The sequence below is a fragment of the Seriola lalandi genome, unplaced genomic scaffold (assembly GCF_002814215.2).
Source record: "Seriola lalandi dorsalis isolate HSWRI2012SDOR001 ecotype SW California unplaced genomic scaffold, Sedor1 jcf7180002054295, whole genome shotgun sequence".
Taxonomy (NCBI): domain Eukaryota; kingdom Metazoa; phylum Chordata; class Actinopteri; order Carangiformes; family Carangidae; genus Seriola; species Seriola lalandi.
The window spans coordinates 377,695-401,416 of record NW_019524848.1 but is presented as its reverse complement, the minus strand read 5'-3'; the positions used below and the strand labels follow the sequence as shown (position 1 = coordinate 401,416).

Genomic DNA, 23,722 nt, shown 5'->3' with positions numbered 1-23,722 from the left:
GTCTCTCACTCTTTGTGTCTCTTTTCCCTGGATGCACCATCTCTCACACACACACACACACACACACACACACACACACACACACGCACACACACACACACACACACTTGCTCCACTATCCCTGTGGGGACACAAGCGTACCCTTATCTTGACCATCACAATTTAGTGTCTTACCCAAATGCTGCCCTAAACCTAATTCTGACCCTAACCCTAAAACCAAGTCCTAACCTTCAGAAAGCAACTTAACTCTCAATTTTTTGAGTGTGCATTCAGGTTAAAGTCCCCACTGAAGTGTAAGAACAAGAACACACACACACACACACACACACACACACACACACACACACACACACAGTGGTGGCAGTTTTGGGTTAATTAACATGCTAATTAAGTGAAACACTAGCACAGATTAATTATGAAATTGAGGCAGATTATTTTTAAGAGTTTGCCCAGTTCCTATTATTATATTTCCTACAAATGCCAACTCCCCCACCCCTTAATGAAGAAGAAAGCAAATAAGAGAAAGGTCTCATTTGGTGTAAAGGCATTGGTGGTGGGAAAATTACAAGACAAAAGATGTAAAATTTTTCTTTCACAGCCGGTCTTTCATTTACTTGAGCTCTGTTTTCTCCTAGCTTCAACATGTGACTTGTGTTATCAGATCACAAGTGCGCAGTCATGAATAAAAATGTTTAACTGCGCCCAAAACAAAAACATCATTGGCTTCGCTGAGGGCTCATGTAGTCAGTTTTGTGTTGTGTGTTAGCACAGCAAATCGGATTTACCTGTGCCTAGCAAGGATAAAGTTTTTAATTCTGTACCTGTGAGGTGAGGTGAGGTGAGGTGAGGTGAGGTGAGGTGAGGTGAGGTACTTCAGAACTGCAGCAATCCTCCTCCAACACTGCACATTAACTCAAGTTTACTTTCTGTTAGCAGTATTTAATTCCCTGCTGATTAAGTCAAATGGCAAATATAAACTGCAGTTTGTCTGGTAGACAAAATTTGAATATGTGTATATGTGAATGTGGTTATAAGAAAGGGCGCTAACAGCTTTTCTCAGTCTTTTCACTTTGCCTCTCTCTTTTTCTTTTCTCTGTATTTCACTTGATTTCATCTCAGCCAATAGCATCGGTCTCATATTTTAATTGTGCTGCTCATTAACAAAATAAATCTTAAACCTGTTATATTGCCATCTCCAGTAACTTTAAATTCTGCAGACTTAACTATACTGTTTCAGTGTAGTGTTGTGTGGTGTCGAGGCAGCAGTTTCTAATTCTCTGTAGGCTCTACCTGTTGACTATACAGTGTCATGCATTCATCATGTTAAGAAAACAAATCATTTATGCTGTAGGCTCCTATAGGCACAATGTGTGCTGGCGATACTGGCTAATGTTCACAAACACCTTTCTTCACATGCTCAGGGTGTGAATGTGCATTACACCAACACACACCGGCTGACTCTATAATACTATATGTGATATTGTGAAAGTGTTATGTTTCCGTTCTTTCCTTTCTCGTCACATTATTTCCTTTCTCTCATCCAGTTATCTTTTTCAACTTAATCTTCGTTTTATTCTTTTGCAACACCCCCATTATCGATTTTGGCTATTACCTTTGGCCAGGTGTCACTGCCTGTCTATCAGTGTCATCAGGTCACACAGCTCTCTCACCCTCTACCACTGGTAGGTGTGCTTGTGTCACTTGTGATATTCTCACATTGTTCAATGAAACAGCCGCCCCCTCAGCCTGTCTGTGTATCACAGAAAAATAATGTGAAGAAGATCTAAAATAACAAATTAAATGATCATGATGTGATTGTTATTTTTCAGTCAAACAAACCTGTTACCATCATACTGTCATTTTCGACTGGTTGAGGCAGAGGACAGGAGGGAGTTTTCTCTCGCCTAATCGAGTCCGGTAATGTGATTGTCACATTGCTCCATGGGTAATACATGGTGCACCCCACAGTCCTGTTAATTACACTGTCAGAAAGAGAAAGAGAGACAACATTCAGGGAGACAAAGGAAGAGTGGGTCAAAGTGAGAAGTCTAGAGAGGAAACCTTGTGGTGCGGAGTAAAGTCACTGCATGTGAGCTTCACCTGTGTTTGGATTCAAGCGAACACAGTTTGAAGGACATTTGTCACCAGAACATGTTCTCTACCTATTGCTTATCACCTATTTGTTTATGTGTTACTCCCTTAAAGCAGTTACTCTTCATACTATTCGATTTACTTTTGATCTTTTACTCATAAATGAGTAACTGTGTTTAAGCTCAATAAGATGAAGATGATGATGTGGAACAAAAAAATTTATGCCACAGGCTGGCATGTCTGATATTTAAAGAAAAGACTCTGAAACGGTTCACAGCCCCAGGTTCTGCTTTACAGTGATGGTATAGTCACACCCTGTGTGTGTTCCTGCTAGTTTTGGCTGTTACGCAGCACACAAGTTAATTAAAACACCATGTGGTCAATGCCCTGCTCTAGAGGCAGAGACGGGGAGGGAGGAAGAAACGTGAGAGAGGAGAGGCACGATAGGAGGGAGAGAGAAATCATGCAAGAAGGTGGAAGGGACAGTGGAAGTTAATAGTTGAATTTTTTTTTATCGCTTTACCGGTTTGCACAATGTTTTATATTCAGAACACTGGTTTTGTACATCATTGGGCTTGCAGTCAGCTTATTTCACGGGCTGGCTGTAACCAAGTGGGTAAGGCTGGCGCGTGTGGATTGATCTGCACTGTGTTGACCTTTCTGGATTGTAGCTTCAGCCTGTATGTGATCCTTTTATAGTAATGGTTAGACAAGGACTAGATAAAACAAAAGAGAATATGGAGCTTATGCCCCATAGAGTAAGTGTTAGAACAACAGCTACAGTGGATTAGCTTGTGAAATACCCAGAATTCAGTGAGATGTAATATCACTTTCCAAGCCCCACAGAAAGCCAAACTCATATTAAATGATGTTGGCAAAACCACTTCAAAATCCATAATCTATTAACTGGTAATGATCTCAGAATAAAGCTGGTATACTGGTAGTGCCCACACTTCACATTGTTAAAACACACACATACCTTCACACGTAGCCTCAGTCCATATCCCACACACTGAGGAGAGAAAGAGAGAGAAATTGAGTTATCTGTTTTTGCCTCAGGTACCAGCTTGCCATTTGAGAATTTTTTTGGTATTTTTGTGTGAGAGACAAAACCCTAAGGGCAAGTACAGTATACTGTACATCATGTATCTACATTTAGATATAGTAAAGTATGTACAAATAGCATGAAAAAATTATGTTAACCAGATTTTAAAAATTTGCATTTGTTTACTTATGTATTTTATAGGTTAGAATTCTGTACTGTTTGCTTTTGCCATAATGATTGAATAATGATTGAATTTGAACTTATTCATTAAGAGAAACTCCAGTACACCGTTAGGTGTTAGCCATTGTGTTTGTGTGTGTGTGTGTGTGTGTGTGTGTGTGTGTGTATGAATTTGTTTCTATTAGACAAAAAATAACTCTTTGTCTATGCGGGGTTTTGTAACATATCTAGCGTATGTGTGTGGGTTTGTGTGTGGGTTGGGCGGGATATCCCACCTGTGTGTAAGTGTAATCACAGAGCTGTGTGCGTTCGGTTTTTCTAGCCCCCCAACACTCCTGAGCAGGTGGGAAGGGGAGGGAGGGCTTGAAGAACCAGAGATGAGAGGAGAATGTAGAAAGTATTTATTTGTGTTTTTGGCTGGGCACACTTGGGGGGGAGACTTCATGGGAGGAGAAGATGCGAGGGGGGTTAGCGAGGAGATGAGAGACAACAGAAAAAAGAGAAGGGGGCAGAGCTGATGGTGGTGGAGGGCGGCACTGAAAAAGAGAGATGACAGTAAACTTCAGGGTTTTTATCTCTGCATGTGGAGCTGCCTAGTCAGGTAGCTAATTTTGACAGAAAAGCAGCACCACGCTCATGTCTGTGCATCTGCAGCTCTAGTAAATGTACCATGATTACTTCTGGGTGAAGTTAACATCACCTGCACCATCCAAATTTAAATTGTTTGCTTTTAGGTAACATCCTGATGCTCTACTTCATCATCATCAAGGCTTAGTTGGAAGATCGTGAAGGAATGCAATAACTTCCTTACTTTGTGGTTTAGTTGTTTATTATGACTCAATTTGTTTTGTCTTTGTATCCCTTTTCGCTGCTCCCCTCATTCTATGTACATGTGTATTTGTTTGTATGTGTATGCGTGTATGTCTCCTTGGACTATACCGCAGCGATTTTTGGCAGGCTTTATTGTTTTCTGCTGTGCAGCTGCACATCATGAAGAAGTTCCCTCCCTGTGTAATGGTGTGAGGTGAAGACACAATTCTGTGTGTGTGCGTGTGCGTGCGTGCGTGCGTGCGTGTGTTCCAGTTTGACCTGTATGGAATCAAATAGCAACTTCCATGCCATTAAGTGTCACCACAGGATCCCTATTGAAATGTTGAATGTGGATTTAGTTAAACACTCACAGTGATGGAAATAAAACGGAAAACTATGACCTCCACTTAGTGATCAAAAACAAATCACCCATTTACAAATAATCTTTTACATCTTTTGATGTAAGATATTTTTAAAACACAGCATCAGCGCTATTTAATGTTGCAAGTATTTTAGCTACGATCAGCAATACGGCATTTTTACATCGTGTATTTTATGCTGACGTTCATTAACATGCATTGTCCCTATCAAATAAACAAATAAATGTTAAGAAAGCCCCTTTTAAAGGGGGTGAAGATGACTCACACATACACACACTGAAACACACACATACGCACACACTGACACACACATGCACATTCAGGAATAAGGTCCTTGACAGCATGTTCTGAGTGTTGCATGCAGCCACTAATGCTTTACTAATCACCTCATTCTAGATTTCACAGCATGAGACCTCACTTCTCAAACGCATGTAGACACACACACACACACACACACACACACACACATTTTTTTTCTCTCATACACACCATTTGTGTCTGCACCAAACATAAGCTGTGTGCACACAAAGAGACACACAGAGCATGTTACTGTATCTCCCCTTTCCATTAGTCCTAATTAGGGACCAGTCTCCAATTAGCATACTGACTGTAACCCTTACACTGACCTGCTGATAACACTATACAGTGTCCTCTCTCTCTTTCTCCGTCTTTGGTAAAAAATTTCTCCCCACAACCATGGCTTCTCCCCTTTTTTTTCACCTACTCCCTTCCATGTATCTCATTTTGTTTACCTCCTTTCTGCCCCTCACTGTAGCCTTTAGCTGTAGCAGCATTAAGGAGTCAGCTTTAAGCTTCAAATGTGTCAAAATGTCACTGTAGTTATCCTGTAGCTCACCAGCCCCAAAAAATAAACACACTTCCTTGGTGACGTGGTAATAAAGGTTTCAAAGAGGGGGGGGTTTGTTAGTTTTTTTTTTAACAAAGGTTGGCTTTTCTCATTGACAGCAAGCTAATTTGTCTGCAATACTGCTTTTTGCCTCCTCCCACCACATACCAAGTTGACACTACGTATTACTAACCCTGCCCATTTTCTCCTTCGCTCTCCCTCATTCCCACCTGCCTATTGGATGGCACGTAGAAGAGCCCACCTGTCGGCAAGGTTTGTCCCCTTTCTGTCTCCTTAGCTCGCATTATGAGCAAGACAGCACTGTGCTGTCTCACTGCCTGCCCATCAGCATTTCATTTTTAAACATTTTTCTGCTTTTGAATATGCATAGATTAGTATTTAGCACATTTTTTCTTTTTTGACTTTGTATTATTCCACACAAGTTATTGGCAAGTCACAAATTATTAGCAACATGTGCAACAGCCACATTGCATGGTGTGGAAAACACTTGGAAGCAGAAAGTTTTCAACACAGGCTAGACATTGTTCAGCTTTTTCTCAGTAGTAGAAATCAGTGTTTATATTAAAAACACTATCAACTGTGTTCAGAAATCTTGAGGGATGATTTTGTATTTGGCAAATTTTAGCCAAATCTTTGGCCAATTACCCCTGACTGCACCTCAAAACCTCATTCACCCCAATCCCTGCTGCTAGCTGCATGTTTCATTTTCCTTCCCACCTCATACACAACACACACACACACACATTCACACACACAGACACACGCACACAGATGCCTTGGAGGTATCGAGTGGCCACTCACCTGGATCTAAGTGCTCCCCGTGGAATGTGGTGGCTAATGATGTGTCCACAGCATGAGCTTTACTTACCTATTTACATCAATGCACTCTAATAACGTTAGGTAGCCTTGCACATTCCTGTGCTTTACATTTTGATGATAAATAATTAAGGGACATACTTCAAAACTGCTGTGTTTTTGTTTGCCTGACACGTGTCTACTGGTCAGAGTCGGTATCATTTCACTCTGAATGTCCCTCATTGAAAAAGCTGCATCTGAGCTCTTTTCTCCTTGAAGGCCCCCGAATGAAGTGAGGCGCTCACTTGAATCACTTTTGCTTTCACCTTTAAATCTGGTGGTGACATTGAGTGCAGACCAGAAACAGTTCATGAAACCCTCTGTGTGGAATAAGGCATTAAATAAACTCAGCTGGCTTTTATTTTGTACCTGGAGGTTGCACTTATCAGCCATTTCAGAAGAGCCAACCTGCATTCAGCCCGTCTATTAGCCTGCAGTCAAATCTGTGATGCGCTTGGCTAGTAATGTCGGTCTGCTGTCTAAGCAGCCGTCCCAAGGGCTGTGGCTGAGCTGGTGTGTGTCTGTGCACACATCTTTCTATGCTTCCTGGTGTCCTCTTTCTTCCCCCACTTTCCTTTTACACATGCACGCACGCACGCACACACACACAAACACACACTACAATGTATGTATGTGTATGTAGTAGTGAGCAAGGTCTAATGTGGTTACTTTGTGTCACTGAAGACTTAATGAGGCGAATAAGAAGCTTTTGGAGTCAATGGAGGTGGATAATGCGGTTGCCGGTTCACTCATGTATGTGTGTCTGTCTGTGTGTGTCACAGTCTTTGCCACCAGCTAACAACATTGCTGTTTTATTCTGCCTTGTTGCATCTGAACTAAAACGCTACAGACTACTCGGCCTTCTGTCTTACTGGTGTGTGCCTGTGTCTGCACTAAAGTGAAGAAAAAGCTTCACTTACTGCAGTTATTAGTCAACAGCTTGTCACACAGTCTGAAAACACTGAAATGAAGTACTGCAGGAACGCTGCTAATCCTGTCCCAGGCCGTCCTGTCTGAGACAGTTTTTAGCACTACAGGTGATGACAGAGGAGTGTACTTAAATCTCAACACACAGATCAACTGGTGTTCCTTCCTATATGAAGTAGTAAAAGCTGTTTACACACTCTTCATTCACCCTGCACCTCTCCTCAAACACTCCTGATCATACGTGCTCTCCATTCCTACCAGCACTGAATTTTTTTAATGAGTTATGTCACTGTCACTAACAGTGCTCGCACTAGAACTGTCACTACTTCTATTACTACTATTACCACTGTTTACACTATCTGTTTTCTTTAATGTTAACCTTCAATACAAAACATATTCAATTTTAGGGGTCTTTTTTTAAAATTAATCTTCCTATTAAAGCCTCACTGTTGGGTACATTGGAAGTAATATCAGAATATTTAGTAAAGTAAAAATTTATTTTTAACTGTTAATTTTTAGAATAATGTTGAAAGAAACAGTTATTCTGTATTTTGTTCTTGTTGTAGAAATATTAATTTGCCAGTATAAATAAATTGCTGTGCACAAAAGCATAAATCAAATTCATACACTATGAAGCAGTTTATTCACATTCTTACATATTCCTCACTAGAAGAGTTGCTACACCAGACAAATAATAATAATAGAAAAATCTGATCCATAAACAGTTTGACTGGAGGACTGAGCAGGATGTTGGTTTGCACTATGATGGTATGAACACAGATGACAGCCCTCCCCCGTCTTCCATCCCTCCCCCCTTCCATCTTTCCCTACATCCCTTCCTCCCTCCCTCCCTCACCACCTGGAGCCAGCGAGCCGTGACACCAGAGGGAGGGAGGGAGTGATGATGAAGGGACAAGGGACAGAGAGAGAGAGAGAGAGAGAGAGAGAGAGAGAGAGAGAGAGAGAGAGAGAGAGAGAGAGAGAGAGAGCTAGAGCTAGAAGAAGAGAAGGAAGGGGAAGGATGGGAGGATTAAAGATGAAATGGGGCATATGTAGACATATGTAGCCTAAATAAAAGAAGATGTCTGTGTGTGACTGAAATTAATTTTGCTAATAGCTTTACTTTAAAAGTGATTAAGTGCATTATACATAAAATAGAAAGTGTTGCAGAAGTATTGAATAGGTCTTTTCCAGCGCGTGAGGTCGTAAATCTGGAAGTTTTAATGAGGAAATGGCTGTAAAACGGTCCATTGCATTTGTAGCAAGCAGAATAACATGCTCAAAAGCACAATCTATGATGTTACCAGTAATCTATAGAGAGCATGGTTGTGTTTCATGAAGGTAACATTCTTGTAAGTCCATTTACTCACCCTGTATTGTCCACTCTTTCACATTTTAAATCCCTCTCTGTCATGCTGGTGTGTAGCTTTCTTTTCCTCCGACACTGTTAAAAGAAAGTGTTTGCTGTCTGTTATCCCACATAACCTGCCAATGTCGGCTTTATTGACTGCGCATGAATACATAGACAGAATTTTTAGTGTGTTTCTGTTTGTGTGATTTCCAAGGCTGGGAGCATGGTGGTCCCCTGGAGAGCTAATTTTGTCGTCTTCTCGCTTGATTTACCTTCTTCTTCTTCTCCTGTTTATTACCAGTCATTACAAGCTGTTTGGAAACCTAATAGGACACACTGACAAATAGACTGGGAGAGACCCAACTAGGATAAGCATCAGAACACAAAATAGTAATTTCTGTGTGTATGTGTGTGTGCATGTTCGTTCATTGAGTGGCCTAAGGTAGAGGGCTATATACCGTACTGTACTAGGGTGCGTGCTTGGGTGTCATGTTTCATGTTCGCCTGTGAGAATATTTGTAAATGCGACATCAGCTATTTTAACTCATATATAGAAGTTATGTGCTTTGTGTGAATGATGTCTTTGTTAGCTCTCTCTTTGTAGGTAGGTGTGTGTGTGTGTGTGTGTGTGTCTGTGTGTGTGTTTGTTTATTGAGCGTGTGGCCACAGATAGAGGGCTGTATACCGTACTGTACCCGCAACCCCCCTTTGCGTTCCCCTCTCCTCTCTCTCTCTTCCTCTGTCTCAACCCGTCCAGGTGTGGCTGCACCAGCTGCTAAAGAGAACGGGACAATTACACACACACACACACACACACACACAAACTAACATACACACACACCTCCTCTCTCTCGATCTCTGCTGGCTAATTGTCACAAGACAAACAAGGCGCTTTGCCTTTATGCGCTTCATAAACAGGGGCCAAGCAACAATTAACTCCCTGCTTAATTCACTAACTATTCTGAATTCATTTTCTCCTGTGACAGGCACATCTGTCACAGCTGGTAGCAAGTGAGAGTGTGCTTCATTTTGTGTGTGCATTAGAGGTAGAGTTTGGGCCTGTATAGTAATGCGGTCAGACTGTGCCTTTAAACAGGACGCATTAAGGCTGATTACTACAGTATGTCAGTATGATAAAGTTGCACAGGTGAGCACCTTGATGGCCTGTTTGTGTGTGTATCAGAGAGAGAGAGACAGAGGGCACGAGGCAGTTCGAGGGCCAGTTCGGAGCCGATGCCTTCTCCGAAACCATTTTTTTACTACATTTCAACAGCCAAGACCAGGAGAGACCAGGATCCGACCAGGAAAACTGGTTTGAGAGTGGCAACGACACTTTTCTGGTCTAAAACCGAGAACCACTCAGGGGCTGGCGGTGGGATTATCATGAACCAACTAAACTGTAACAGAGACGTATACAGACGTATACACTGATGTAATGATGTGGCTCTGTAGCCCATGGAAAACTGGCACCAGCTCAGAACTAGAGCTAGGTTTGTGTTGGCGGAAAAGGGGGCTGAGAGTGTTTCAGGATGTGTGAACAAAGAGAATGTTGAGTATATGTTTGTGTGTTTATTTGACTTCTGTGTGTGTCGTTAGTTATGTGTTACTGTTATGTTTTGCTCCTGCATTTGTTTTTATGTGTGTGGGAGCGGGAGGCAGCTGTACACTCTTTTAAAGCATCATGATGTAACACAGCAGGGTGGGCTGACCTGTATTTTATTTCAACTGAGAGTGTGAAGATAGCAGAAGTGAGATAGAACAGTGTGGACACAAATAATTGTTCTATTGAAAGAATCATATAAAATAAAATGGTATGCTACATGGGGTTTAGTGATGCTCAAAACAATAGAATATAACTTACCCACATGAATATTTTTACTTAAACTTCTACACGTAAGCTCTGTTGATTTTATGTGAATGGTTTTTATTGGAACTACTTTCTGTTGGTGAAATAGTCCCTATGAAAACAGCAGGTTCTCTGGCAGGGACACTGACTCAGGAGAGACATACACAGACATATCCAGTTCAACAGCACCACAAACTGTAGCCTCCAAAATGACCCTAAAGTTGAAACAACACTTTTTAAAAACTGTTTCAACACAAACTGAACATTATAACCTTCATTCCAGGTAGGATTTGTTGCAGTACCGTTGTGTTAGTTGGCAGTTTATAAGGCACACCTTGCTAAAACTAAGGCTGTACGAGTTTATTTGTTGTTGGAAAAAATGTTTATAGGTGGAGGTAGAAGTTTCAGATACAGGATCTTGTCAAATAAAACCAAAACTCTCAGCATGGATAGATGGGGACATTGGGATATGTGAGTAGATATTTTTTTAGTCTAATTTAGGGAAACTAACCTTTAAATGAATTTGAACATTTCACTATTCATACTCTACCAGTAAATGTTTTGGGCCAATCGCTGTTTGTAAACATGCATAGATATTAGATTCTAAAAATAAACTGTGTAAAGGTAAATTAAATGTGTCTAATATAACATAGTCTAACCATAATTAAAAGTAACTATACTATATCTGGAAAAAGAGGAATAACAGAAACTGAAGAAAGCTGGTTTGTGAACATTATGGTGGGAAAAGGGACAGAGACAAACATGAGTAAAAGTGATACTGTGCATTGCCAGAACGACACTGTATGTGAAAAAGTGAGACATCAAGAAAGCAAGATGTTGACAGAAATAGTGGTGATTATAAACGAACTGATGTAGGGATAGAAACTACAGACATGGAGGGAACAGGCAAGGGAGAGAGACAAGTGAACGCAGATCAATAGGGTGAAAGGAAGAGAAAGTAAGGGTGTGGTTGGGTGGATCAGGATGAATAAAGCGAGAGACATAAGTAGAGTGTGTCAGAGGAGAGGGAGACAGAGAGGATGAGAGCGATTTCTGGCAGGTTTTGGCTCCCGCTCAGTCCTCTTGCCGAGCAGCTGGACTTCATTAGTGGCTGGTGTTAATTACTGGGACTGTACACACACATGCAGATAAGTGCGCGCACACAGGCACACGAACAAACACGAACAGAAACACACACATACGCGCACACTCACACAGCCTGTGATTCAGGGTCACCTTGCTAGCCTTGTTTGAACCAGCAGAGAGAGGGGGAGATGGTGCCAGACAGACAGAAAAACAGAAATGGAGAGAGCTCACACACAAGTGTCAGTCCACTGTGGGAGCTTTATATGTTATTAATGGTATTTTGAGCAGCTGCATAGTGAGCAGCTGGGAGACGGACAGGTGATACTGTAGATTAGTCAGTGGCTGGACGTAATTAGATGTATATATGGCACAATTGTAATCACAAATTAATGGGTAGGAGAGAGATAAAAAATATGGATTATGGAGATAATGAATGTTTATGGAGAGGATTATGAAGATAGAAATGAGTGCAGTTGGATTTCACAAATGTGTTTGTTCAAATCTTTTTAGATTTTTAAAGAAGGTTCCTCAAAACACTCAAACCAGTCTGACTTTTTGAGAAACGTGACTTTGTGACAAAGGATTGTAACTGCTGGATAAACAACCTCTCAGTTACACTTGTGATGGGGCCACTGTAAAGCTTCAGCGATGAGTCACTGCTCGTTTATGTTCACAGCTTCTTTTATTTTCTGTATTCTTAAGTGCCTGTGAAAAGCTAAATTCATCAAAATTACTCAATATAAACATCTACATTTTTTGTTTAATTATTTAAAGAGGTCACAGTTTATACAATGCAGGCAATATGGAAGTTGACGCGTGTTTTTTTTTTAGGATATTGCAAAAACTGAGTATATTTTTGACAGCAGCCACTTAAGCAAGTTTTTCTTAATGTGGAAATAAAAGTGGTGATCAGGAGCCGGAGTAACTCCAAGTGTTGCTATTTTGTTTGTTCATTTTGAGTCCTTTCCTCTGTATCTTGCTTTTTTGGGCTTGATCTATTTATTTTTTGTTAGTCTACCTCTGCTGACGCCTCGCACTAGCTGATCCCCTGCTGTTCCTGCAGACCAAACAAATTCCATCAAAGCAGGGCATCTGAAACACAGCTGAGACAAGAATCAGACAGGACTAACAAAGAAGCAGGTAATTCCAACAAAGGCCTCTGAAACAATAATCGGTATAACCAAATTTGTCAGTGTTTGCTGTATCTCAGTGTATGTGACAGTATATCCTAACAGTACAGTCACGCTTGGGGGCACTTGCCCAGTATGAACATGTTCTACAATTCGTTATGAAACAGCTAAGAATAGTTCGATTTTAATAGCAGAAAATGTCATTCACTTCCAGTACTGAACAGAATAATGCTCTAAATGATCCAAGATTAAATCAGTGCAATGCAAAGTCTCCCATATTGTCCATAGGAGGTAGTGTTGAGTTAAAGACTCAGTAACACATGCACAGCAAGAACCCAAATTTGAGTTTCACATGTTTTTGTGAACCACAGCTTTCAGAAAATCATTGCCGTTCATACGGGGAGCCGTACCAATTCATGTGGGCATAGTAATAAAGATTTCAAACAGAGCTTTGTGCATTGACTCACTTTCCTCATAATGATAGCTTGTTTGCACAAAGGTCATGACCTCATCAAAGAGATTTTCAGCTGGAGATTGATTATTGATTTGTACAATCGTGTCTTTCCACTTAAATCTATGATTGATGATGATTGTCTTCATTAACAAGACTGGATTCATCAGTGGTTCATTAGAGATACTGGATATTATGGATGAGATGGTAGAAACCTAAAGGTTAATGAAGGAAAGTTTCAACATAAAGTCACTAGTGTGATTCCTGTAGTGACAGACTGTAAGTGAACAACATTTTCTGCTATTAAAATCTAACTATTCTAAGCTGCTTATTGGTGAAGTCTACAAAACTGTGGTCGTACTGTGCACCCCCCCAAATATGGCTCTACCGTTTGAAAGTTTGAATTATACACAAAGCCTCAAATGGGCTGGTGTGAATTTCTTGCTTTGACCAAGAATTTCTCAGAACAACAAAGTGATTCTCCGTTTCTGGTTTCTGCCTCACTGTTGTTGTCTGGCTTTGAATACACATGTCATGTGTTTTGCATACATAGTGTATACTTCGGCCTGTTGCCAGAGGTGGTTCATTACTGAAATATGTGATTTTTTGTCAGACAAGGTTTTACAAATGAGAGTTCATTAATAAACCTAATATTTTTGGCCAAAAGGAAAAAAAAAAAAAAAAACGGCTAAGTCCACAAGAATATGATTTATTGAAAGCTCCACTACTAGCGGTTGATTCAGTAGCTGACTCCGAAACCGTGTGTCAGTCAGAATACAGCTCCTGGAGAGAAATGGAAGATGGTGTAAAGACAGGCAACTGCACAGCGTGAGGTGGGATGCAAAGCCATGCTGGGAGAAGTTGAAGGGTTTTCTTTGGCTCTTAATTACACGACAGAAGACTGGAGAAGGCAGGAGTGAGAGCAAGGAAGACAGAAAGGTTGAAACAACGGTATACACTATCGCTCTTATCTTTCGTCTCTAAACAGATGTCGGCCAGGCTGTTCTCTTTATTGCAGTACAAAGACCTTCTGACAAACACATATATACACACACACACACACACACACACACACACACACACACACACACACACACACACACACACACACACAGGCTTGCACACACATCATCCTGGGTAAATCAATGCATTCTGGTTTCAGTAATTTCCCAAGGTGCTTTGCTCTGCCCCTCTTGGGTGAACAAGGTGACAAAGCCAGTCACGAAGGAGAGAATCTCTTACTTTCTGGCCTCCTTTTTTTTTTTTCTAGCCCTTATTTGCTTTCTTTTTTCCTTCTTCCCTTTATTGCTTTCAGTGCCTGCTTTTCTCCATACTCTCTGTACGTTTACACAATATGCAATTCTCTGTAAGGAAACTCTGTGACGTATTTGCTTTTATCTCTATTTCAATGACAAATCTATAGGGTATCAGTGACAGGCAGAATTTATCAGTCTAAAACCATGTTCATGTCAGCCCTTACTGTTTGGGAGATGTTGTTATTTAGCCTTAACCAGTCAGTAAGGTTTTATCATTGATTGAAGGAATGTGTTGATTTAAGAGTAGTACTGTATAACTGTAAGATGACATGCAATAATCTGTTGCCATTTGCGTGGCAGTATTTCTGCTGCATCATTTTATTTTAATATTTTGGTTCTTTCACAGTAAGTTAATGTTCCCGTTATTAGTCCTGCCTACAAACTTCTGTTTGGCTCGGTTGTTTTTCCAGCCAGGGAAACAACAATGAGAACAATACCAAACTTAGGTGAACCTACAAAAAAAAGCAGAAATGTGGGCATTCAGAGGTCTACAACCAGGGTAATTAAAATTGCTAAAATGTGTCTAAACCGCATATAAGGCATTGTACATGATACAATAATTAACCTGTAAAAGCATATCTTGTGTATAGTAGTAGCAATAGTGCCAGCAACATGGGGCTTTCTTCACTGACAGTCTGTGCCTGCACAATGTCCTGCACAGCATAGAATAACTCACTTGCAGCGCTTCAGAACGTGGGTATATGTTATGTTTAAAGGCTTTGTAATCTGGTGGAATAGTACACACACACACACACACACACACACACACACACACACACCAACAACCTAATGATAATTACAATCACTGTGTAACATCGTGTTGTCGTGTAATGTAGTATTTAGTTCAGGTGGGTTTTCAGTCATCCAGTAAATGATTTTCTATATTAGTCATTCTCTTTTTTTTTCTTCATTCCATGAGTCGTCCCCCCCACCTCCTCTTCCTCATCTCATGTTCTCTGTCCCTCTTCATCCTTGTATCTCTCCTGGATGAGAGACACTCATTTGTGACAGAGCCAACCTGCTAATGGTGGATGGCAAGAAACAAAATTAGCCATGCCAAATAAACACACACACACACACACACACACACACACACACACACACACACACACACACACACACACACACACGCGCTATTTGTACGTACAAACATGGACATCCATCTGGATATACACGTACTGAGAGACTCTCTTATGCAACCGCATACACACACATTCCCAGGTACATGAGCACGCACGGACACACATCGGTGCATGGATACACAAAGCATTCACACTAATGTATTCACATAAAACTCTGTATGCTCCCTGCTGCATTGCTCCTGGTGCTGGGCTCCCTCTCTGCTCTGCGCCGTGCCTCCTCCTCCTCCTCTTCGTCCTCCTCCCCCACCACCTCCTTCTCCTTCTCCCACTACATCTGGCACGCTCAGCTGCCGAGGAGCGCCATAATTATCCCGCCGGAGACGCACATGCATACACACACACTCTGCGACGAAAGCTCACACACACTTGTCTTCGGCGATCCGCGCCGCTCCCTGCTGCTCTTCGTCACTACCGGGGCTTCATTAGAGTGTGTGGAGAGTATGTGCATGTGCAAGTGTGTGTGTGTTTGTGTGTGTGTGTGTGTGTGTGTGTGTGTGTGTGTGTTGATGTATGGTACTTTTGGATGCTATCCAGATGTTTTTTTCTTTATAGTTGAGGAGTCGGGTGTGTCCTAGATGCAACTGCCCTGCTCCTGCATGCTCAGTGTTTTGAGTTTGAATCCTGCCTCTCTGACATATTATCTAGCTTCTTTCTCCGCTTCTCCCACCGTTCACATCAGTGTCCAGTCTAATTTAGCCATCATGTAGCAGACAGCAAGTGGGCAGCAGAGAGTATTCATCCATCTGGGATAGATCTAGGACTTGTTGGGGTGCTGAAAGGGAACATGGATGTTAGTCCTTGCACTGTATTACTCATACATCTTCTACATCTCGTGTTTTTGCCACACAAGAAATCACGCTTCTTTCTGCTTGTATTTATCTTTGAATATAACTAGAATGAATGCAACACATACTAGTAAATATGTGTTACGAGAAATTAGGACAGTATAAATGGAGAGGAAAAAAGACTCCCCTCATTATAATATAAATGTGTTTCATAAAAGGAATAGAAATGGACTCATTCACCCACATGTTTTGTCTCTGCAGTAATAATCGTGGGGCTGTTTTTAGTCTGTCTGGTGTCACATTGTAATTACTGGTCTGTACAGGTGAAGGAGAGGCTGAGGTCGGAGTGACGCAGCCTGTGTGTGTGTGTGGCTGTGTGTGTGTGTGTATTTATAGTATGATTGGCGTTCAGTGTAAGAGTGTGGGTGTGTGTTTGTGAGTGAAGTCTCACAGTGCCCGCTGTGGCTGCTCAGAGTGGTACTGCAGGTTTGATTCCCAGCGCCACTTTGTGTCAGACTTACCACAGAGCAAAAAGCAATTGAGCTTTGTGAAAAAGGTCTGGAAACGCCTCCCACCATTCTATTTTCAATCCGTGCTTTTAGAGCCACAGGAAGCATGGAATAAAACACCTGAATCAGTGACATGGATGGGTGCTAAAAAGCAATCAGGTGACAAGCTTTGACTCTCTCTGTGTGTCACTGAGGCAATAAGCCACTTGAGCCTGTTGATTGCAGTCTGTCTAGATCAGCTGCCTTCAGTTTTTACCTAATCCTTTTTTACTTAAGAAATTACTATAGAGCCCTTCATAAAAGTGTGGTTACATGGCATTTTATATGAAAATGTAATAATTGAGGAATTCTTAAAATTGATTTAGTTTGATCTACAGTCATGTGTAGGTACAGTCAAAGTCCCTACAGGCAAGTCTCGCCACTTGGCAGTCACTTTGGCAATGCTCTCAGGCAGTAATTTCAGGCCCCTATCTAAATGAATGTGCTAAATAACTGCAGTTTCAATGGCCACCAATAAATAAAAACTGCATGTATAGAATCACCACTCAAATTTAATAACAACTGTTATGTGACGCTGCTCCAAAATAATGTTTAAAATGCCTTTTTTCTAATATTGTAATACACATGCACAAGGTTCGCGACAACAACCGTCATAAACCTCAACTCTGCACTGGTGACTTAGCTTGATATGTTATAAAGTAGATGATTGTTTAGGTGTTTTGTCTCCTCCCTTATAATGTCTCTGGTACAGTCACAACTTTGTCCTGGAGCCTTTTCCTCTTCCTCTTTCACTCTAGTTAGTTTTTCGTCCTGAATGCTACTGTTAAATGTACTGAAGACCTTGTCACACCAGAAACTACTAGTCAGCCAGGCTAACAAATTTGTACCACTGACTTCTTTCTAACAGTTGTCTTCAAAACTTTATGGACTAGTTTATATTTCAGAAGAGGATTAAACAAACGTGGATGGTGACACACAGCTAATAATTTTGACTGTTTCCTCCATTTTGGACTCTCCAGTGCTCTGTTTCCTTAAAGCTCAGCACTGTACCAGATTGCACTTCAGCGTTCGTCAAAGTTAAACTCAGCAAAAACAGTTTGTTGATTTAAAAATCTACTGGAAAGATTTCGCTCTGTTTTTTTTCTGGTTTGAAGGCAGGTGTGAGCAGGCCTTTATGTTTGAAAGAAGTTTTAAACCATAGTCTAGCTTTTGACTAATCTGACTTTATCACTAGAGAAATGACTTCTTCCCTCTATTTCTCTTCTTTGTCTGTTTGTTTTAAACAAACATCAGTGAATCATCTATGAAAACAGTGTGAATTAATTATTCTAGTGGTTACTCCATTCATGAATAAAGCTGGGCAAACACTGTGTGTTGTATTGATCGCGTATGTTGTGTTAACTCTCAGTAGATGTTTTAATCAGCCTTTCTGCATGGCCAGAACCTGTGTCTTCTGTGCTCATACTAAATGAATCAATTGATCGGCCACAACATGATTCTCACGCTGAAAGTAACCACAGTGTAAACACCATGACATTTCCAATAAAGTTATTCAAACAAGATGGCTACATCCTCTATAATGTTGAATAGAAAGAGAGAAAGCAGCATTAGTTTGTGCAAGTGTACTAAGAACAGAAAGTAGGAAGAAAAGATGGAGATATGGTGCTGCAGATGAAGTTCAGTTTTATATCACAACAGTGTCAATGCCACAGTTTTAGCCACAACATGTAAAATACTACATCAATAATATTCAAACAAGCTCATTACAATTTAAAATGGATCATTTTACAGCAGTCATTTGGGCAATCAGACTGTGAAACAACTCAAACTGCAACACAGCGGACCACACTTTCTGACCATCCGAAATGCATCTGATCATCCAAGAACTTGGGGGAAATATGGATTCAGTTACGTTCCAGCAGCTCACAGTTACAGCTCCCATCTCTTCTTTTTCTTGTCCTACACATATGTGGACATAAATACAGTTTATACCATCTATATCGATTATACCACATGCAGGTGAAATTGGTAATACATCTGAGCAGAGAATATCTTGGACAGAGTGATGTGAATTCCCCCCTCACATAATGAGAAGCTGTGGGACCAGGTGAATGGCCTGCTGTAGTAGCCTTCAGTTCCTCTGTCCTCTTCTCCTTTAATCCCTGCTGCTATCTCCTGCACTTGATCATCCTATCTGTCCCTCAACCCCACAGCCACCCCCCACCAGTGCCTCCCTCTCTTCATTGTCTGTCCACTTCCCCTACAGTAACAGATTTACCCAAGAGAGTCACTGGACTAACACACACACACACACACACAAGCACACACACACACACACACACACACACACACACACACACACACACAAACAGTATCGCTAGGGGCTCGGGGCCTAGGTAGAAGTGTAATTTCCCTAGTGTTCTCCCTAACCTGGAATAGCTGACAGTGTGACACCAGAAAAGAGAGGGTCTGTGTGAGTGTGTGTGTGTGTGTGTGTGTGTGTGTGTGTGTGTGTGTGTGTGTGTGTGTGTGTGTTGGGGGGGGGGACATTTTGCAAGAGGGTAGAGGTCTGAAGGTACAAAAAAGGTTTTTGTTTTTTTGTTTTTTTCTCTTTGAGTCTGTACAGAAACTACCTTGTTTTCACATTGGGGCCAAACTGGACTAGCCAGGGCACAGGGCTAAATGACAAATAATACAGAGTTTATTACAAGGTCAAACAGAAGAAGCTTTAGCTTGCTTAACAATCCAATGCACCTGTTGTATCCTGTGTACTGACTGTTGTAGGAAATAATTGTCATAATAATAGAAGCAGTAGAATAATTCAGTTTCTGTTGCCTTTTGGCTCGAGGGTTTGATTTGAAACTGGCCTTAAATAAAAGCTAATTTCTTAGTCATGGAGAGAAGACTGGGACTTTTTGGAAAGTACAAAGTCTACAGACTTTTACATCTTTAGTACAGAAAGAGATTTCTCCAAGACAGAAATTGAATCCCAAGCAAGAGCAGCATTTGAACTTCAGATTTAGTTGTGTCACTACCGTGATCTTAACTTCATATAGAGAAATAATTGTTTTGGCAGTTACATGAACTTTGTGTGTGATACGTTTTGTTCAAGATTATGTGGCACTGTAGAAATTGTGAAATGTCTAGCATTGTGTTCATTTTGTCATGATTTCATTCTCACATTTTTAGTAGACAAAGACCATCATAATCACAATCCTTTTTGTCAGACTAATGACTGCAGTGTCCATCTTTGTGGCTGTCCATCGGTCACTGTAACGCCTGCAGACAGCGCTGGCTTCCTGACTAAAGTTTGGACAAATGACTGTCGGATCGATAGTTTCCCACCAGCAATATTTGGTATCAATGCATGTCCTCCTCATTACCGCAGCAGGCTGCCCTCTCCATGGACCTGAATTATTCATACACACAAACAGGCACAAATATGCAGCTACACACAAACATACAGTTACACACAGAATACTGCATCAGAGTAGATGCTGGCTTTCTTGCTTTCTCTGTCTACCTCCAATCGTGTCTTCCTCCTGCTCACGAAGAGTAGACCAAGCACCAGCCCCACCTCCCTATTTCTCCCTCTCTCTCTCTCCTTTTTTAACATTTCGTACACCCAGATGGTTACTCATGGATACTTTCCACGCTCAGCACATTTTTCTGCCTCTGTGCTTTGACTCATATTTTAGTTTCTAATACTACTAATTAGAGCACACTATTATTTTTTCAAAAGTGATTCTGTTTAAATTTATCTTTAATGACTTCAGTGTCTCTGCAGCAAAATTGGTTTGCAGTAAGATAAGCTTCTTGATCAACACACACCATTGTAAAGTTAGAAAACACATGAAACAGTGCATTAATAAAAGTTAATATAAACTAATTTGCATGTCTTAAAACCTGTGCAATGTAAATCCGAAAAAAGGATTCATGAAAGCTCCATTTTCACTTCTCCCTCTCTTTCCCTCTCAATCTAACATGTGTCAGTCTTTTGCTGTAATCAGACAGAAATGACCTGATCTACACCTGGTCTGCCGTCTCATCTCCTCCTATAATTATGATAATAAAGTTTAACAGCCTGGTGTTGTTGTAGCTGTTAGCCACTTAATGTTGTCTGCTAATGGTTTTTAATGATGCCAGTGTGTGTGTGTGTGTGTGTGTGTGTGTCTGTGTCTATGGTCCCTATAGTCCAATCATGTCTGCTGTGCAAGAGGAAATAGCTATAGGATTGGTGTTAATTGCAGAATACATAAAAAACTGGTGGAACTGGGCTTTGACCTAAACCATTCACTACACCTGTTGACACAAAGACACACACAGATGACAGACGGATGCATTGCCATGCTAGAGGTTGCATTTTAGTTGCTAGAGCACTTGTGTGTGTGCTCCATCGTATAGAATATTTGTATGGTTTAAGGAATGTTGCAGGTTTTTTGGCCACACTACCACACACCACAAGCCACCAGTGAGAATAACATCCACACAAGCACACACACCACAAATTTTGAAATGTGCTTCCTACATAGGATTGACTTCAGACCAGATGTTATAAGTGCTCCTGCTGTATTCAATCTGAGCACTATCACTAAGTTATGTGTGTTGTGTGTGTGTGTGTGTGTGTCTAAAGGAGGTAGACAGTATTTCCTTCCCGTATTTAGTTTAATATACAGTATGTATGTATAATAATATAATGCAGTGCATTCAGAAAGTATTCACACCCCCTCACTTTTGTCATATTTTGTTATTTTGCAGCCTTACGCTAAAATCATTTAAATTCATTTTTCCCTCATCAATTTACACTCAATACCCCATAAAGACAAAGTGAAAATGTAATTTCAGATATTGAAGCACCTTTGGCAGCGATTACAGCCTTGAGTCTTTTTCAGAAATACGTGACAAGCTTTGCACACCTGGATTTGGGGATTTTGTGCCTTTCTTCTCTACAAATCCCCTCAAGCTCTGTCAGGTTGGACTACCATTTTTAGGTCTTTACATAAATGTTTGATTGGGCTCAAATCACGGCCCTGGCCAGGCCACTCAAGGACATTCACAGAGTTGTCCCTAAGCCACTCCTGCATTGTCTTGGCTGAGGTCCTGGATCAGGTTTTCATTAAAGATATCTCTGTACTTTGCTCCATTCAGTTTTCCCTAAACCATGACCAGTCTCCCTGTCCCAGCATGATGATGCCACCACCATGCTTCACCGTTGGGATGGTGATGGTCAGGTGATGAGCAGTGTCTTGTTTCTTCTGACATGACGCTTAGAATTGAGGCCCAATAGTTTAATCTTGGTTTTATCAGACCAGAGAATTTCTTTTCTCACAGTCTGATGGTCATTAAGCTGCTTTTTCGCAAACACCCTTCCACTGAGGAGAGGCTTCTGTCTGGCCATAAAACCCAGATCAGTGGAGTGCTATTGCTATCGTACATTGTTGTTCATCATCAGGTGTTGCCGTGGTACATCGCTCATCGTAACCGGTTGCTATGGTACACTGTTCCTCATCAGTTATTGCAATGGTACACTTTATCAGTTGTTGCTATAGTACACTGTTCCCCTTCTGCTTCGGTACATTGTTGATCACCATCAGCTGCTGCCATGTTACATTTTCCATCATCAAGTGTTGCTATGATACACTGTTTATCATCAGTTGTTGCTATGGTACACTGTTCATCATCAGGTGTTGCAGTGTTACACTGTTCATCATCAGGTGTTGCTATGGTGAACTGTTCACGGTCCAGCAGCATACTGCAAGTCCTGCCTTTTTAGTATGTGAAGCAGCATGGAAGCCTTACTCTGGGGCTGAATTCAGATGAGATATCTGTGTTTGCATGTATGCATTTGTGTGTGTGTTTGTGTGTAGGCGGGGGGCAGTGTGCCCTGAGGCGCTCAGTCCTTAGTGGTTGGCTAACGGGGCGCAGAGCAACCCTCATCCTCACCCTGATCGATGTGGTGTGTGTGTGTGTGTGTGTGTGTGTGTGTGTGTGTGTGTGTGTGTGTGTGTGTGTCTCGTTAGCAGGAAGCAGAGGAGAGTCCAGAGACCCCTGCATTCCCTGCCCAGGGACACACACAGGTCCCAGCACCTGGACCATACACATGTACATACACTCACACACCCACACACAAAGATGCAGATGCACACTCCAGACGCATACATCTCACCACCTCTCTCTCTCTCTCTTACTCTCATTTTCTCCGTCTGTCACTCTCATACACACTTTCTGCCTGACAACACACACACTCACACACCATGCATACAGATTGAGTACACACAGCAGTCCCAGTGCGCTGCAGTAGCACTAAGCTTAAAGTACAGACATGGCCTGTAACACAAACGCACTTGCTGTGAAAGACAGTGCTTCCAGGGGTTTTCAGTGTAGGAAATATAAAGAAAAGATCCGTCTAAACCTGTGGAGAGGCAGTGAGACAGAGACAATGAGAAACTCTAAATCTGAAATATGTTAATTTCTTTTTCATTCTTTCTTTTCATTCATCATTTGCACAGAATTCTATGCACCTGTGTGTATGTTTATGAATGTGTTTCTATTTGTATATCGAGTGCCTTTGTGCATGGCTGTGTGTTTAGGTGCATATGTGTGTTCCTAATCATTATGTTGGTCAGATATTAGCACCCTCTGTCAAACAGAGAACAAGAGCAAGGCAAGTGGATAGACATCAGGGGTGGCAAATGCCCAGCTGTGTGCTTGTGTGTGTTTGTGGACCCACCAGATGGACCATGAAACTGTTGGTGTGGAAAAGGTATGACGGGTGCAAGAAAGAGTAGGTTTGTGTATTTAAATAGGACTACTGATGTTCAAAGGTCCATGAGTGTGAAAGCAGTCCATCTCATTGTCAAGGACACCTTTAATTACAACAACAGGGGGTCCTCTGTGTGTGTGCGCGTGTGTGTGCGTGTGTGTGCGCGTGTGTGTGTGTGTGTGTGTGT

General features: G+C 41.4%; 1 protein-coding gene across 1 annotated transcript in view; it reads left to right on the top strand.

The window, feature by feature from the left end:
- Positions 1–23,722, top strand: part of znf423 (zinc finger protein 423) — a gene marked incomplete at its 5' end in the record, with an annotated part of 123,135 nt that overhangs the window by 54,274 nt on the left and 45,139 nt on the right. The window contains one exon of the mRNA XM_023406133.2: positions 5,606–5,626. Within this exon, the coding sequence (XP_023261901.1) occupies positions 5,606–5,626 (21 nt within the window). The remainder of the gene's footprint in view (positions 1–5,605; positions 5,627–23,722) is intronic.